At 43.2% G+C, this 17,009-nt stretch overlaps 2 protein-coding genes across 5 annotated transcripts in view; one reads left to right on the top strand and one right to left on the bottom strand.

Moving 5' to 3' along the window:
• The first annotated feature begins 772 nt into the window (after window positions 1-772).
• Ncbp2 (nuclear cap binding protein subunit 2) lies at window positions 773-10,101 on the top strand. The gene is made up of 4 exons (XM_005071564.4): window positions 773-1,107; window positions 6,241-6,422; window positions 8,057-8,195; window positions 8,643-10,101. Exons 1-4 carry the CDS (start codon window positions 1,030-1,032, stop codon window positions 8,712-8,714), a joined length of 471 nt encoding a protein of 156 aa, XP_005071621.1. The 5' UTR covers window positions 773-1,029; the 3' UTR covers window positions 8,715-10,101.
• Senp5 (SUMO specific peptidase 5) overlaps window positions 8,527-17,009 on the bottom strand; it is a 35,707-nt gene continuing 27,224 nt past the window's right edge. For 3 of the 4 annotated variants that reach the window (XM_040750943.1, XM_005071562.4, XM_021228063.2), the window contains 3 exons: window positions 15,521-15,604; window positions 14,132-14,182; window positions 10,538-13,418 (listed from right to left, as the gene is read on the bottom strand). In XM_040750943.1, the coding sequence (XP_040606877.1) occupies window positions 13,308-13,418; window positions 14,132-14,182; window positions 15,521-15,604 (246 nt within the window). In that variant the 3' untranslated portion in view covers window positions 10,538-13,307. Of the gene's footprint in view, window positions 8,828-10,537; window positions 13,419-14,131; window positions 14,183-15,520; window positions 15,605-17,009 lie in introns of those variants that run through there. The other variant, XM_013114498.3, reaches the window with a different exon arrangement.

Raw genomic sequence — 17,009 nt, 5'->3', positions numbered from 1 at the left:
CGGCCTCCATTTTCTCACACGAATGGGCTTTTAAGTCACAAGCCACACAGAATGCAACAGCAGATATCAACACAGACGCTTAACGTGAAAACTATTATTAGCAAGATCCTACAGACTTATCAGTCAGCTTCCGTATTTAATCAGGGTTGTCATTCCATCTACCATGTTCCCTGGTATTCTCCTGCACCAGCGCAGATGCAGAAGCATTTATTCCACTTCAGTCCCGCTTGTAGAAGGCAGGCTTCCTGGTCGTTTGTCCTTGGCTGTCAGGCATACTATGTTTTGGTGCAGACTCTTATCTCTAGTAGCCTTCGGGGTCTTTATGTCCTGCATAGTCACAGGACTACCACGTACAAGTCCATATGACCTCAGGTCTCTGCATGTTGACAATCCGCGTCAGGATTCGAAGCCGTGCACCGTGCCCGAGATGACTCACGTGTGCTAAGATCGGTGTAGAGCACTGGAGGAGGGGACGTGACGTAGGCTCGGGAGAGTGCAGTCTGTGCTTAAGCGTTGGCGCCCGGGCCCTTCTGATGACCTGGGGGTGACCCTGGTCGGTTCCGGAGGCCGCGGCGGAGTTCCTGGGTGAAGGTGTCCTTGAACCGGGCGGCGCGGCGACCCAAGGAGCCTAGGGGCTGATCGGAGAGGGCGCGCAGACGGCGGGCCGCGTCGTGGCCGCGCAGTTGTAGCTGCAGCAGCGCGAAGGCCGTGAGTTGGGCCGCCCGCCGGATAGGCCGCGACTCGGACAGCCGCTCCACCAGCTGCGGGTTGTGCAGCAGGGCTGCCAGCAGCCGCCGGAAAATCATCGTTCTCCGAGCGCCCGGGAACTCGGGGCACGCCTCACTCACCTTCCGACCGGCCACGCCCGACGGCGGACAAGGCGGCGCCGCATGATGACGACACAGCCGCACCACGATTGGCCCTGACCACGTCCGCTTACTGCAGCAGGCCGCACACATTTCCGTTTCCGCCGCCGCCGCCGCCTGGTCCTTCCAGTCGTGGCCGCGTCGTGGTTCGTGTCTCCGCACCATGTCCGGTGGTCTCCTGAAGGCGCTACGCAGCGACTCCTACGTGGAGCTCAGCGAGTACCGGGACCAGCACTTCCGGGTGAGGCGGGCCGGGCCACGAGAGGGGCAGGCTTTGGGCTGGAATACTGAGAAACGGTTTGCACTTGTCTTACTGTGTCTTCCTGTTTTGTTGGGGTCCCAGCGATGTTTGGATATTATTTAAACCACTTTATCCCCTAGGGAGCCTGAGACTTGCTTTTACATTTTCTTACTGCTGCCGCGGGTACCAGCACCAATGCAGGGAGGTTCGGGTAGTGGTGGCTGTTTGATGGGCTTGTCTTGCTTGGGAAAGTGTCTGTAGTGAAGGAGGTATCCCTGCGTCGGTTGACCCAGACACTATAGCCGTTTTTGTTTTTACACTCAGCCAGACACTGCCGTTTGGTACTACAGTCCTTAGTTTTGTTTTTTCGAGACAGTGTTTCTCTGTATTGTTTTGGAGACTGTCATGTAGACCAGGCTGGCCTTGAACGCACAGAGATCCGCCTACCTCTGCCTCCCGAGTCCTGGGATTAAAGGCGTGCGCCACCAACGCCCGGCAAATCCTTAGTTTTGTAAGACAATCCTACAAAGTTGGCAGAAGTAGGAGACTCAAAGTTGCGTCCTGTTTTTGCTGTCTGTCCGGCATCGGCATGGGACAAGCCACACGAGTCACATTAAGGTCGTCTGGATGGCAAAATCCAGTAGAGGCACTGAAAACCCTTTCTCGAAACACACACACACACACAGAAACCCAACCCAATCAGCTTAGTATACTGTGTGTCTGGTATGAGTTTCACTTGTACCTTTTTTTTTTTTTTTGTTCTCATTACTTTGAACAGTTCCCTATCAATAACTAACGATTTAGAATTTAAGCATCCTGCAAGGTTAAAACCAGGAGAGGAGGCCGGGTGGTGGTGGCGCATGCCTTTAATCCCAGCACTCGGGAGGCAGAGGCAGGATCTCTGTGAGTTCGAGGCCAGGCTGGACCGACAGCCTCAAACAATACAGAGAAACCCTGTCTCGTAAAAACCAAAAAAGAAAAAAAAACAACAACAACAGGAGAGGAATCATTCATCTCTTTTGTCAAAAGCCTGTAGCTCTGTTCAGACAGTAATAATTTCTGTTGTGCATTTTCTAGTGTCTTGTAAGTACGATGTGTCAGTGCTGTATTTAGTGTGAAATTAAGTTACACTGAAGCTGTAGACTGTTTGGATTTTACTTGTAAGAGCAGCAGTTCAAAGTGAATCTGCTAGCCAGATGCGGTGGTGGACATCTGTATTCCCAGTTGTTCTGGAGACTGAGGCAGCAAGAGCACATGATCAGCCTGAACATGCTAAAATGATTATCTTCTCTACTGGCTCATCCAAAGTTCTAAAACCATGGGTTTGTTTGGTTTGGGCTTGTTTGTTTGTTTGGGTCTCAGTGTAGCCTTGCCTGTCCGGGAACTCGCTCTGTAGACCAGGCTGGTCTTAAACTCACAGAGATCTGCCTGTCGCAGCCTCCCAGGTGCTGTTATTAAAGGTGTGCACCCCCCCCCCAGCTGTTTGTTTGAACACAAGTGACTATTTTGTAGATTTCACCTGTTCAATCCTGTAGTGATCTTAAGGCAATACGGCAGTGGGGATAAGACCAGAATTTTACTTTTTTTGTTTGTTTGTTTTACGAGACAGGGTTTCTCTGTATTGTTTTGGAGGCTGTCGGTCCAGCCCGGCCTCGAACTCACAGAGATCTACCTGCCTCTGGAGTGGTTCTGGGATTAAAGGCGTGTGCTGCCGCCACCCAGCTTTACTTGTTTTTTGAGACAAGGTCTCATTATATAACCTTGGCTGACCTGGAACTCATGTAAACCAGGCTGACTTTGAGACCCACCTCCTTCTGCCTCCCAAGTGCTGGGATTAAAAGAGTATACCACCATGCTCAGCCCGAGACTAGGTTTAAATTGTGGCTATGAGTAACTCCTGTGTTTCACCTTAGGTGATTGTTTTCCTCACGTGTAAAATGTGAATGATACATTAGGTCCCACCACATACAGTTCTTTCTGATCTGAAGTCCTTTGAGCCTTCCCAGGGGCTGGAAAAATTACTATTTTCTTTGTATGGCTGAATGTCCCTTTAAAACTGTAACTGGGAAGGTTAGCACAGGCTGTTGTTCTGGAGGACCTAGATTCAGTTCCCAGCATCCGCATGATGGCTTACAATCATCTGTAACTGATTCCAGGGGATCTGGTGCCCTGTTCTGATCTCTGAAGGCATTAGCCATGCGCATGGTACACAGGCATACAAACAGGCAAAACACCCCTACCCATAAAATAATAATAAAGCCAAACCAAAAACCTAACTTGGAGATGGGTGTGATGACCCATGCCTGTTGGTGAAGCATTTGGGGGAGGTGGCAGCATGAATATCAGGAGTCTGAGGCCAGATTAAGCTATGTGGTCCTATCTCAAAAAACAAAACAAACCATTTGGGCTAAGTGGAACTTAGATCAATAGGTAGAATGCGTGCCTAGCATGCATGCATGGCGCCCTTGGGTAGATCTTGAGCTGTACATAAACTTGGAGTGGTGGTGAGTGCCTATAAGCCCAGTACTTGGAAGATGGAGGCAGGAGGTTCAGAAATACAACATTAGCCTTGGTTACATAGGTTCAATACATCCTAAGCTACATGAAACCCTGTCTCAAAAAAGCAACAAAAGGGTCTGGAGAGATAGTACTGTACCAGAGGATTCTATTTTAGTCCCTAGCACACCAGGTATCTCACAACCAGTTTCAGGGCATCTGATGCATCTGGTCTCCAAGGGCTATCCTATCACACTGTGCGGGAGTGTACACACACTAACTTAAGTAAAAAAAAACACCTGCAGAGCTGGAGAGATGGCTCAGTGGTTAATAGCACTGGCTTCCAGAGGTCCCAAGTTCAATTCCCAGCAACCACATGGCAGCCCACAAACATCTGTAATGGGATCTGGTGCCCTTTTCTGACATGCAGGGATACATGCAGGTATAACACTGCATATATAATAAATAAGTAAATACACACTAGCCTGAGCTCTGTGCTAAAAAGAATCCAGAGATAATTAGTACACTTACATTCTCAGAAAAAAGGGAACTGGATCAACATTACTTAAGGAATACTAGATGAAAATTGCAGAATTCTTGAGTGAATGCCCTGAACATGAGTCTTATCAGCTACTCCAGACTGAATTCCACCATATGGCTAATGTCTGGGCTACAAATGTCTGGTCAGTCAGTAGCCTGTTTAATCACATCTGTGCATGTGTCCTTTCCGGTGGGAATGCTAGAAAGCCCAGGGATGACTCCTTTTTTTGTAAAGACACTTCTTTTTTTTTTTAAATACCATGCTAGCTGAGTGTGGTGGCTCATGTGTATAATCACAGCATTCAGGAGGCTGAAACAGGGCGTTCAAAGTTCAAGACTAGTCTAGTCTACAATGTAAGGTCCCAGAGAAACGAAACAAACCTGGGACTGGGGGTGTTGCTTAGCATTCTAATGTGAAGCCTTGAGTTTGTTCCCCATCACCACCAATAATCAAATACTATGTCTAAGACATGGTGAACCATCTTACCCTTGGGGATTGTTTTATGTTGGTTGAAGCCTGCTTAAACTCCCATCTCTAGCTCACTCTCTAACTTGATTCTGTCTTTTAGAGAAAGTTGAGTCTTGCTGGGCAGTGGTGGCTCACGCCTTTTAATTCCAGCTCTCTGGAGGTAGAGACAAGTGGATCTCTGTGAGTTCGAGGCCAGCCTGTTATACAGAGTGAATTCTAGGACAAACTCCAAAGCTACAGAGAAACCCTGTCTCAAAAAAAACAAAACGGGCTGGAGAGATGGCTCAGCAGTTAAGAGCAATGACTGCTCTTTCAGAGGACCCTGGTTCAATTCCAAGCACCCACATGGCTGCTAACAACTGTTTATAACTCTAAGATCTGACACTCTCATACAGACATACATGTAGGCAAAACACCAATGTATATAAAAATAAGAATAATTAAAAAACAAAAAAGGGTAGTGTTTCTGGACTTGGTGGTGTATACTTGTAATCCCAGCACATGGAATCTTGAAACAGGCAAGTCTCTGAGCTCTACATCAGCCAAAGCTACATAGTGAGACTATGTTTCAAAAAAGGAAGAAAAGAAAAAAAAGTTCTTAGTAGTCACTAACCTCTTACATACACAAAAACATAAGCATGCAAATCACCTAGCAGTGTTTGCTATGAATAGGCTCTAGGGGACTACTGACAAGACTTCTATTATAAAGGGTAAAAGGCCTTTCTCCTATGTTGTCAAGGTGTAGAATTTAAACTTGGCCATTAGAGAAGGATCCAGTGCTGAGGACAATGGACTATGAAGAAAAAGGCATGCCACTCTTACGGCAGTGTGGTATAGGAGTTCTATGCTTTGTTTCTCCACTAAAAGCAGGCTGAACCTTACATTAGTGTTTTAGAATGGAAATACTTCCAAATTGGTAGAGTTCTTACATAATATGTCAGATCTTGGGTTCAATTTGCAATGTTCCAAAACAAATAAATCCATATTTTAAAATCCATATATTTTTTATTTCATGTGTATGGGCGTTTACCTGCATGTACATTTGTGTGCCGTGTGCATGCCTGTTAGCCAACCACAGAAGCTAGAAGAGGGTATTGAATTCTCTAGGACAGGAGTTAGCTATATACTGCCATATGGGCAATGGGGATTGAGCCAGTGTCCTCTGGAATAGTCAGTACTCTTAACCTATAAGCCCGTCTTCACAACTACCTCTTATGTGCTAGGGATCAGATGATGAGAGCCTTTAATTTCCAGATCAGGATGGGCATCTTTATTATACTTGGGAATATGACTTTAACCAAGGTTCCATAGTTTTAGTTTCCAAGTTTGTTCATTGTATGTATGTGTAATGCTTGTGGAGGATTCACTCTTGTTTTTGCTCTGCACTGTGTACTCCAGGCTAGGCTGGCCTCAAGCTTCAAGGAGATTTTCGGTTCCCTGCTCCATCTCCTGTAGGAGTGCTGGGATCACAGGTGCAGGCACCACATCCAACTCTTCACTAGGGTTCCACTTCACTCAAGTTGTTAGGCTTGCACAGCTAGTTCTTCTCTTGGCTGAGCACTCTGTAGCCCTAAGCAAATGTTTTTTTAAGTTGTAACGTTTAACTTTGTCTCTATTTGAAACTCTAGGGTGACAATGAAGAACAAGAAAAATTACTGAAGAAAAGCTGTACATTATATGTTGGAAATCTTTCCTTTTATACAACTGAAGAACAGATTTATGAACTCTTCAGCAAGAGTGGTGATATAAAGAAGATCATCATGGGTCTGGATAAAATGAAGAAAACGGCATGTGGGTTCTGTTTTGTGGAGTATCCTTCTTGGGCATCTAATGGAACCCATTGAACCAGGACGGAGCAAGAGTTCCAGTGCCTGCCTCTTTTTTTAATATGGCCCTGGCTAACCCTGAACTCTAGTCATCTAGCTGCCTGCCTCCTGGTGTTAGGACTAAAGGTGTGTGCCACTACACCTCACTTGGTTTTTTAAGGCGCTAACTTACTATAATCCTATCCTTTCTCTCAGTCCTTCCTCTGAGTCATACTCTGTAAACTGTGAAACTGATACTATATTCTGTTCAGAAATTTTGTTCACAGATGAATGAATCTTTAAGAAAAGTGTCTAATCCCAGCACCTGGGAGACAGAGGCAGGTGGATCTCTGGGTTTGAGGCCAGCCTGATCTACCTAGTGAGTTCCCAGACAGTAAGGCTACACAGAGAAACCCTGTCTCAAAAACCAGAGTTCTAGCCAGCTATGGTGACACCTTTAATCCCAGCACTCAGGGCAGAATCGGGATCTTTCTGAGTTCAGTCAGGTCTATATGAGTTCCAGGACAGCCTGAGTTACACAGACCTTGGACCCTGTCTCAAAAAAAAAAAAAAAAAAAAAATCTTGTGATGCTGTGTAGACTAAGCTAAAGCCCCCAGGAAGCTGAGTATAAAGGCCCATGTCACCACAATGGCCTAGGAACCAGTGTTTACATTTGCCTTGCAAGTCACAGACAACAGTCATGATAAGTGTACAAAAGTAAGCTTGCTGTTGCTCATTGGTTTTGCTCTTTGTCAAGCATTCATTCATGAAACAAAGGTCATTAAATGCCTACTGTTTTCTAGGCATTGTCTAGGTGTCCGGTGCTAAAATTTCACCAGAAGTTTCCGTATCTAAAGACAAGAAAGGTGAATCTAGATCAGCAAGTCTAGCTGCCAATTATAACTTAAGTCAGTAATTAGGATTTTTTTATGTCTGTGTAGAAATAAGATTTTCTTTTGGTGGTAGTTCTTAAAATTTTTATATTTTACTTTTTCGTATGTGAGTGCTTTGCCTGCACATATGTCTGCACCACGTGGTGTGCTCTGAGATCACAAGGCAGCATCAGATCTGAGAACTAGAGTTAAGGTTGTGAATCACCACATAGGTTGTGTATCTCAGGCCCAGGGCTTCTGAAAGAGGAAGTGCTCTTAACCATTGAGCCATCACTCCAGTCCCTCCCCCCTTTTTTGACATTGTTTTTGTTTTGAGACAGAATCTTGATATGTGACCCAGGTTGGCCTCAAACCCAGCAATCCCCCCTGCTTCCAGCCTTTTGAGTGCTAGGATTATGGATCATTGTTCTTATGTAAGAAGTTTGTATGTAGTCCAACATTATTATTACATTAACCATATTTTTCTATTTGCAAATCAAAACATGGGCCAAATAATTATTAGCACATATATATATAGGAAATCATGACTGACACAGGCCTTGACAAATGTCATTTTACCTATCCTTTACGTGTCCCTAAGTGCTATTGGACCAACTTTGAACTGGCTTCTACATAATGAGTATTAGGCTAGTTGGGCTAGCTTTTCTACTTTAAAAAAATTTTTAGCAACTTGCATTGTGTAGGTGTGTTGCTTCCTGTCTCTTGCTTGAAGAAATGCTGGTGTTCCTTAATACTTACACTTAAGATACTACTCGAGAGCAGATGCAGAGAATGCCATGAGATACATAAATGGAACTCGTCTGGATGACCGGATCATACGTACAGACTGGGATGCCGGCTTTAAGGAGGGCAGGCAGTATGGACGTGGACGGTCTGGGGGTCAGGTATGCTCCAAGGGCATCAGAGCTGTTCTGCCTGGGATTCCAGTTATGAATAGGTGTTTTGTCAGTTTGTGGTTATCCTTTATGAACTTGTGCTTGTTAGTGTTGATGGGTTTGGAGTGGTGGTTTCCTGAGACAAGATCTTGCCATGTAGCCAACTGGTATCAAACTTGAGGTCCTTCTGCCTCTGTCTCCTGAATGTGGAAATCACAGATGGGTATACAGCAGGAAATTTTAGACTTAAAAATAGTCTGTACATTTAAGTGTTACTGAGCTCATAATAGGGGCCTTTCCCCTGCAACAGTGCCTAAAACAAAAGCAAAATGTACTCAAATGAATTTTACTTTAATTTTTATGCCCTGCTTGTTCATGGACACCCAAAAAGGTTTAGCTATGTCTGGCATGATTGTTGCATCAACATTCCAAGGTACTGTGTTTTTTCCAATTAAGGTTCGAGATGAATATCGGGAGGACTACGATGCTGGGAGAGGCGGCTATGGCAAACTGGCACAAAAACAGTGAGTGGTGAAAGCCCCAAGTACACAGCTCACTCTGTTGATGATGCTGGAGAACATTACCCAAGGTCTGATCAGTATAGTGTCTCTGTTGCACTGGAAGCCACTTCTGGTTTTCCTCTGAAATATTAAAAGACAGAATCCAAAAGAATGCCTTTAATTCTAGTCTTACTAGGTTGATTTTCTTAGTTGTTACTAAGTCAAAAACTGTATTCCTGGGCAACAGAATCTGTGTCAATTAAACTGTCAGCTGAATGCTACACTTCTTTTAGGGAGACTGGAAAATGTCAGAAATGACTTTACAAGCAAACTGGTAATCGTCATGGGGACAGAAATGATTTTATATTGTAAGTTTGCATATGTATTACTGAGGTTTTGCTCTAGTCTGTAGCGTTGCTCTAAATTAGGAACAGGTGTTTGCTTTTTATATTTCAATACAGTTGGTACAGAAGTCAGCCTGCAATGGTCCTGAGATGCTTCCTGCTTCTGTGCGTATACCTCAGGACACTATCAGTCAGGACTTGAAAAGTGTTCACTAAACACATCCCTCAAAAGACACAGATGTTTCACTGACAGTTTAAAACAAAACAGAAAACCAAAACCCCAAGGACTATTTTATACAAAGAGCCTCTGCTATCCAAAGAAGTAGGGGAAGACATTGTCAGTAGGGAATGGAATCTAACTTCAGACACTTGGAAGCTTTGACTGTGGCTATTAGATTATTTCTTCCCATTTTCAAAATGACCTTGGAGTTGAATGGGCTTTTAAAAAGGGCTTCAGTTCAAGGCCACCCTGAGTACCTTTTGAGTCTGCCTCAAAATAGAAACAGAAAAGGGGCAAGAGGAGACACAGGGCACAGTGGGCAGGCACTTACTTGAGTGGTCATGGTTTAGTCCCCAGGACTGCTCAAACAGGAGTTTGAAGGCTGGGAATCTTTTAACAACAGAAAAACTCCCCCCAAATGTCTGTGGAAAATAACACCTCGCTGTCATGCAGTAAATAGTAAGCTGAAGGTCTCTACAGAGAAGTCTAGAGAATTTTGCAGTTTTGTTCTAATATTACATATGAATAATTTTTCATGATACAAAAAAGGCAAATCTTTTCACCTGTTAACTTCTAATTCTCACTTTTGAGTTTTTCAAGGTGGGACAGAACATCTTTGAGGTTTTGGTTTTCTTGGAGCTGTAATAACTGTAATGGAACAACTTAGGAAACCCATTTGCAAACAATGAGGAGACACTTGAGTTTTAAATAAAGCTTTTATACTGCAGTTTGAACTGTTTGTCTTACATTCTTTTGTAGTAACCTACAACTCAGATTTCTATAATCGTATGACCCAAAACAGTGGAAATTTTATCTTCTGTAACAAGTTTAAATAAATTTAGACCAACTTACTCTGTGTATATTTCCTTGCCTATAAAGGAGGGCATGTTTTGATGCCCCTGTACCCTAGGAGAGTCTGAATAATAAATGTACAGAATGTATGTCCATTTCAGTTCAATATACCATGGCAGTGCATGAAAAGGAAGCCTGGGTAGCCTACCCCTGTGAAAACAAAAGATGCACCAAGCAAGGAAGGCAGAGAGGGAGTTTTCCAGAAGACATACACTCTAGATGATGGGGCTGCATTAGGATGTTCTTGAACCTGAGGGTGCTAATTTTGACAGTCCTTTTTCATTATACCCCTTGTCTGTAAGCCCTATCAGTAGATAGAGCTAGGTAGGGCTTACAGTGGTCACTGTTCTTCAGTGAGCCTTGTTAGCACTGGAACGGCACTAAGAAATACTATCCACCAAATGACTCATGTTATTCAACACAAGAGAACACATGTTTATAAAGGCATTTAGTTTATTTTTCAAAAAAATATTGGCTAGAAGGGTTGAGTACTGACTGTAATTTTACATGATCGTAGTCTTTCAAGTGAACAACTTGTCTAGGTCTGCTTTTGTAACCCCACATACATAGCACTCCTTGAACGCTATTCCCCAGATCTTAGATATCTACCAGCCAGGAGGTAAAGCCTAGCACACAGCAGAAATATGTGCTGTATAACTGCTGATTAATCAGGTCTCTTAACATAATGAAGCAGAGCATATAATCAGTGTATTTAATATACAGCATTAACTCACTGTTTCTGGCCCTGACCCGCTCAGACCCCCCATTGCTCCTACTGCAGGGATGAAGCACTGAACTACAACTGCAGAGAAAAGGACAACTCGCATTATGCAAGTACTGGCTGTGTCCCCAGTTATGTCTGTTACTGTTATTTTCCAACCGTAAATTCAAGATGATCACGTTATTCATATTCAGTGGTAAACAGAAAACACAGTGCAAAGCCCAAAATGCACTGTGAAATTATTGGCAGCAACTGTTTTCTCTTCCTTGAGCAGCCAACTGAAAGTTAATTCTCATGATAACTAAGAAAACTAAAAGATGAATTATATATATATTCACTACAAGAAATTTAACAAAAGGAAAGAGCACTGGAAAGAAGCAACTACAGCCAGATAAGTTTGCCACGAGGACTGGGCAGCTTATTGAAGGCTCGTCATCTATGAATAGCTTTAAGTTTGTGCAGGGTTTACATTCATCCCTGTGACATAAAGTCTGCCTACTTAATGAGCATCAACAGTTCAGTGCCAAGCCAGTGACAATAAAGCATTACCCAAAACATCAAGACAAAAAATTCTGCAATCTAGGACTTGAAAGCTAAACAGAAGTTTAAGAGAAAGAGCAACTGTGTATCCTGAAAATCAAGTCTCACTAATGACAGACACAGGCATAGACCATACTCAAAACATCTGGCATTTAGGCTAAAGCAAGCTGAAAAGTCCACCTGAAGGTGTCCTATCATGCTAGAAGGGAAGAATAATTGTGTTCAGGATTCTCCCAGGCATTGAAAATGCTAGAGCATCCATGTAATTCAAACATCAGGGAGGCTGAGGCAGGAGGACTGCAAATTTGAGGCCGGTCTGGGCTAAACAAAGACCCGTTTCCACAAGATTCTCAAAGGAACACAACTGTAACTTCTCCATGATGGGTCTTTTACTGGGGAAGTGAGATCGATACTTCATCACTCAAGACTCTAAAGTTGGACACATTTGAGTCAATGATCTCATTGCTGGCTATTTCAGTACAGGAACAGCAACAAAAACCCATGCTCATATCTTGCATATACATTGTAATTATGTCTGAAAGTCTTAAGACCACATCTTTAGCTGGGCATGGTGACACAGACTTATAGTCCTAGCACCTGTGAGAGGACTGGGAATTGGAGGTCATCCTCAGCTACACAATGAGTTAAAGCTGCAAGATCTACCACTTTCCTCATAATCCATAGAACAGGGCCAATCTACAGCCCATTCCCAGAGGATGGAGTTAAATAAACAGGGCAGTTCTTGAGTAAGGATTTAGATTGTTCTTGCAGAAGCCAAAAGAGCCCTTCAAGATGCTGAGCCAACAAAGACTAGAGGAAAACATTCCGGACGTGCTCCTAGAGACCTCCATGTTGCCTCCCCTCTTCTCCCACCCTCTGAAAAAGACCCCATGCCAGTCTTTTACTTTGTTTGTATTTCAGATACCTTAAAGTAGAAACACTTTTGGTAAATCTTAAATATCTTGGAGTACATGGGAGGCAACAAAGAGGTAATAACTAGCATATTCTATGAAAAGCCAAAGTTTGTCAGGTGCTTGTTTCCCCCCCCCCATAAGTCAAACCCAGAAAAAAAATCCAAGAAATTTCAGTGTCCTACGAAAAGCCTTTATGAGATTTAATCCACATATTTTGATTCTTAAGACCAAAATGGAACTCTTACTGTATGGTGTATTGGTATATACCTATATTACCAGCCCCAGGATTAGCTTGAGTTGGAGGACAGCCTATTTACTGTGAGCCCCAGGACAGCTTGGGCTACATAGGGAGACCTTGTCTCAACAAAACAAAAGAAACGTTGCTTTAAAGGATGCTGCTTTTTTTTTCCTCCTCATGCCTTAACTCTTCTCACATCAGCACTGTGCTTACAAGCACTGTGTCCCTAAGCAGAAGAGACCCTCTCACCCCGAAAGGAAAGCATCTCATGCTCAGGGACTCATCTGAGGGACATCAGTGAAAGGTGCTGCTGGTGTAAGTAACACATGACTGGCTTTCACAACCACTCCTAGCTACCCTTTATGCCATAGGGAACATCTATTGTGAGCTATGCTCTATTGGAAACATCTTTCATTTTTAGGTTCTGGGGTTAAATTTTAAACCTGTATTCAGTTCACATCTAACTATGTTTCAAAAGCTGCACCAAATCTACTAGGCTTTTTTTTAATACTCTTTACTGCATGCTCTGTCTATATGCATGCGTTTGGATAATAAATATTAAATATGGGAGGGATGTATGGAATCCATAAAGTTAAAATGAAACTAAACTGAACATTAAAAAAGTACATGATAGCAGGAGAAATGAAGAAGGGCAAAAATAAATCTGAGGTAACAATAGTGGCCCAATACCACTAATCTGAAATATCTGTAAAAATTCAGTAAGTGTTTGGAGATTCAAGTAACAAACCATCTGCTCCAACATGGCCAGCCTTTTGGAGTCCCTGCCGAGTCTCAGTCCAGGAGCCGGCACTCACACAGCTCCTTATAGATCCTCTTTCGTACTCGAGGCATGTCTTCTTGAGAAAACTGGAAAGGCTGCTCTAGGGCGAGGCACTTGCAGTACTATAATAAACAAACATTAGATAAATAAATAAAAGTGCTCTGTCCCACACACACCTGGGTGGCATGTGTGGCTGTGCTCCCTTGTAGACACACAGCTAACAGTCAAAAGCTGCAGAGTAGCCTTTGTAAAATCTGCCACTTGTTCATTGTTTTTGATACAAGGTTTGTCTGTGTGTAGCCCTAGCTGTCCTGGAACTTGCTTTGTAGACCATGCTGGCCTGGAACTCACAGAGATTCATCTGCCTCTGCCTCCCGAGTGCAGAGATTAAAGGCGTGCGCCACTAAAGCCCAGCTTGACAATCATACTTTAGAGCACTGACTTCCAAGTGAGAGTCACTTTCCAGGCAGTGCACAGCCAGGCATTCTGCCACTCTGCCAAGGGCACTTGGGCCTCACAGGGAAAGGTAAGTGCAAACTTGAGTTTCCTTATAAACTCCAAATATTCGTGAGGTGTGAGGTGTGCAGTGGAGCTACCTCCTGGGGTGTTTGTAAATCTGAGTTCATGTATCATGTTATTTTCCCATAAATGCATGGCTTACTGAGACTCGTGGCTCATTCTTGGCCCTGGGGGGGCAGTGCTTCCTAATGACTGTATCTGCAAATACAGCAACAGCAAAGGGGAAAGTGTTGCCATCCTCAATACTGTGTACACACAGGACTACCATTTCTTCTCTCAAAACAACCAATTCACATACTGTAAAAATAGTACTTACCTGGAGCACAAAGACTCCACAGTCACTGTCATTTTTCTGTTGTGGAATACACTGAAGAGAAAAGCAAGATGGTTATTAAAAGAGAACAAGAGATGGGAAACTTTTCTCTGTCCCAGACAGCTGGTCTATATCTCCACTATCCAAATACCTGAGTAAGGGGGACAAGTGCCACATGGAAAGATCTCTACGTGGCAACCACAATTTAAGTATGGGAAATGAGAAAACCAAATCTAAAAACCATCTTACAGACCTAGCTAACTAGCTGTGCTATCAATTCAATGACAATGGAAGCAAGTGGCCTTGTGGGTCAAAAAGTATAGGCTGAACAGCAGCAGTCATCGCTTTATGCTTCCTGCTGTAGATGCAATGTAGCATCTGTCGCATGCCTCTGCAGCCATGCATACCACCGTGATAAACTATACTCAGACTGTGAGCACAGTAAGACCTTTCTCCCTTCATTTGTCAAGTATTTTGTCACAGCAACAATAAGAAAAAAACCCTGAAGTTCTTTGTAGTCTTAACTTTTCACCTCAGATTATTCAATTCTGTTTTATTTTTTGAAGACTATGTTTCCAAAAGAAGGGACATAGCATACCTAGATGAGCTAGAAGGATAAATCAGTAAGTCACACAAATTTAAAAAAATAAATAAAAGAAAATTCTACAATTTCATTTCTGGTGTGAGCTAGTATGTAGGTTACTAGAAACATAAAACTATGGCTCAATTTTAAAGTTTGGTATTTGGCTCAGTTCAAAAAACAAGCTAATCTTGATCTTTTGGGCTTGGGTTCAACATTTGTCAAGACCTTGCCTATAAAACTGGGCCAATAGCCTAGACAGACCTGAGTTCAGGACTTGCCTCTAACAACGGTTCCGATACCCAGTTTTCATGTCTGTAACATAAAGATGACACAGGTTGTAAGGATCAAACTAGATCATTACAAGGTCACAACTGAAGGAGTTATTTATGCCTTGCATTCTGCTCCATAGAGCTGCTTTACTGTCTATGGGCCAAACACAGTGGGTCTTAACTATATTCTTAGACAGTATCCGTCTTGGTCCCCCTGTAAGCCCAAATAATCATTTTAGCATATGTGTTGAGTCTATATGTATACCACATGGAAATGATAATTACAAGGCAAAGTGTGACCTTTCCCTCAAATTTTTGTTTTCCATCGAACACCACATGATTACTAACTACACCAAGGATGACATGATTTATGCTACCTCCTCTCACAAATCCTGGGAAACAGGCTCAAGATGATTTATTCTGAGTTGCCTGGAATCTCCTAGAGGCTCTCCACGCCCAGCCTTCATCTCTCTCAGCAGGCATTCACACTTGGGTCCCTGCCGCCTGTGCACAAGCTGGAGTTTTCTGTTTCACTCTTACCTTTGTAACAGCAGTCTGCCAACCCTGAAGAAACTCAGGTCTGTTTTTTTCTCTGGCTTCAGTCAGCAAATACTTTCTTATATTCTGGTTAAAAAGAAACCATAACACACATGTGTACCATTAGTTGGTGAAAGCATGGGAACTGCCCACACCTAAGCCAATATAAATAACATTTAATTGTACAGCTTTCAGTAACATGCCTGGACACCTACCAGATGAATCTGCCTTCACTGTTCCAGTTCAGGCTCATGCACATGAATTGTGCAGTGTGAATTTTAGAAGCAGTTCAGGAGGCCTTTCAAACTTCTGTTAGTGGGGATGGAGCTCAGTCAAGTGCTTCCCTAGCATGCACAAAGCTCTGGATTCAATTCCCAGCACCATATAACTCAGATGTGGTGACACACACATAACATTTCAGCACTTGGGTGGTAAGAACAGAGCCAGGAGTTCAAAGATATCTTTGGCTACATAGCAAGTTGAAGGCCAGCCTTGGGCTATATTAGATCTCGTCTCAACACCAAGCATAGTGTTGTATAATTATAATCCCAAGATTTAGGAGGCTGAGACCAGGGTGATAATATGTTTGATGCCAGCATGGGCTACACAGCAGACCTTCTCTGAATAAAAACAAAACAAAATCTTGAGGAACTGATGAGATGAAAATTGCTAGAAGTTTGTTTGGCGAAAATGGATCTCTTCAACACTAAATCTGCTTGCTTCTCGGATTTCCTCCATTAACTGAAGCTTTAACTTCTTCACCCTAAAGGCTTTGCACACTCCTCACTACAGTGCACCTGGATGATGGGCTCCAATACTTAGTAAGTAGAACCTGCTTCTTGTTGTTTTCCGAGACAGGGTTTCTCTGTGTAGCCCTGGCTGTCCTGGAACTCGCTCTGAAGATCAGGCTGACCTTGAACTTAAGAGATCTGCCTGCCTCTGCCTCCTGAGTGCTAGGATTAAAGTCGTGTGCCACTGGGTGGTAAGACTCTTCCACATGTCCTAAGCTCAATTCCCAGTAACTACATGGTGGCACACAACCATCTGTGGTGGGATCTGATGCCCTCTTCTGGAATAAATATGTACATGCAGATACAGTACTCATATACATAAAATTAATTAATTAAAAAAGGAGTCATGTGCCACCACCACCCAGCATCAGGCATACTTTTCTAACTGCTTCTTCATTATGTATAAACCCGGGAAGGCTGATTTTTGTGACCCTCCCCTACCATCTTGTTGCACTCTTATTGATATTAGCTGAACTCTACAGGGTGTGATGTTACACCCTGTAATTCCCATTTGGGAAGCAGAAGCAAAAACACCAAGGACTTCAAGGTCAGTTTTTGAGAACTGCCTAGGCTATGTAATATCATGTCTTTACCTGACTCTAATATTTTGTTCCAGAATAATAGTTAATTTGAAGATCTGAGATGATCTTAGCTCTAAAAGAAATTGTTTCTATCCACACTCAAGTATCCTAAGGAAACAC

The sequence above is a fragment of the Mesocricetus auratus genome, unplaced genomic scaffold, assembly GCF_017639785.1.
Source record: "Mesocricetus auratus isolate SY011 unplaced genomic scaffold, BCM_Maur_2.0 Super-Scaffold_100008, whole genome shotgun sequence".
Taxonomy (NCBI): Eukaryota; Metazoa; Chordata; class Mammalia; order Rodentia; family Cricetidae; genus Mesocricetus; species Mesocricetus auratus.
This window is presented reverse-complemented; position numbering and strand designations above follow the sequence as displayed.

Coding starts and splice junctions, on each gene's coding strand:
- Ncbp2 (XM_005071564.4), top strand. CDS start 1,030: ATGTCCGGTGGTCTCCTGAAGGCGCTACGCAGCGACTCCTACGTGGAG. Junction 1,108..6,240: donor ACCGGGACCAGCACTTCCGG/GTGAGGCGGGCC, acceptor TTGAAACTCTAG/GGTGACAATGAAGAACAAGA. Junction 6,423..8,056: donor TGTGGGTTCTGTTTTGTGGA/GTATCCTTCTTG, acceptor CTTACACTTAAG/ATACTACTCGAGAGCAGATG.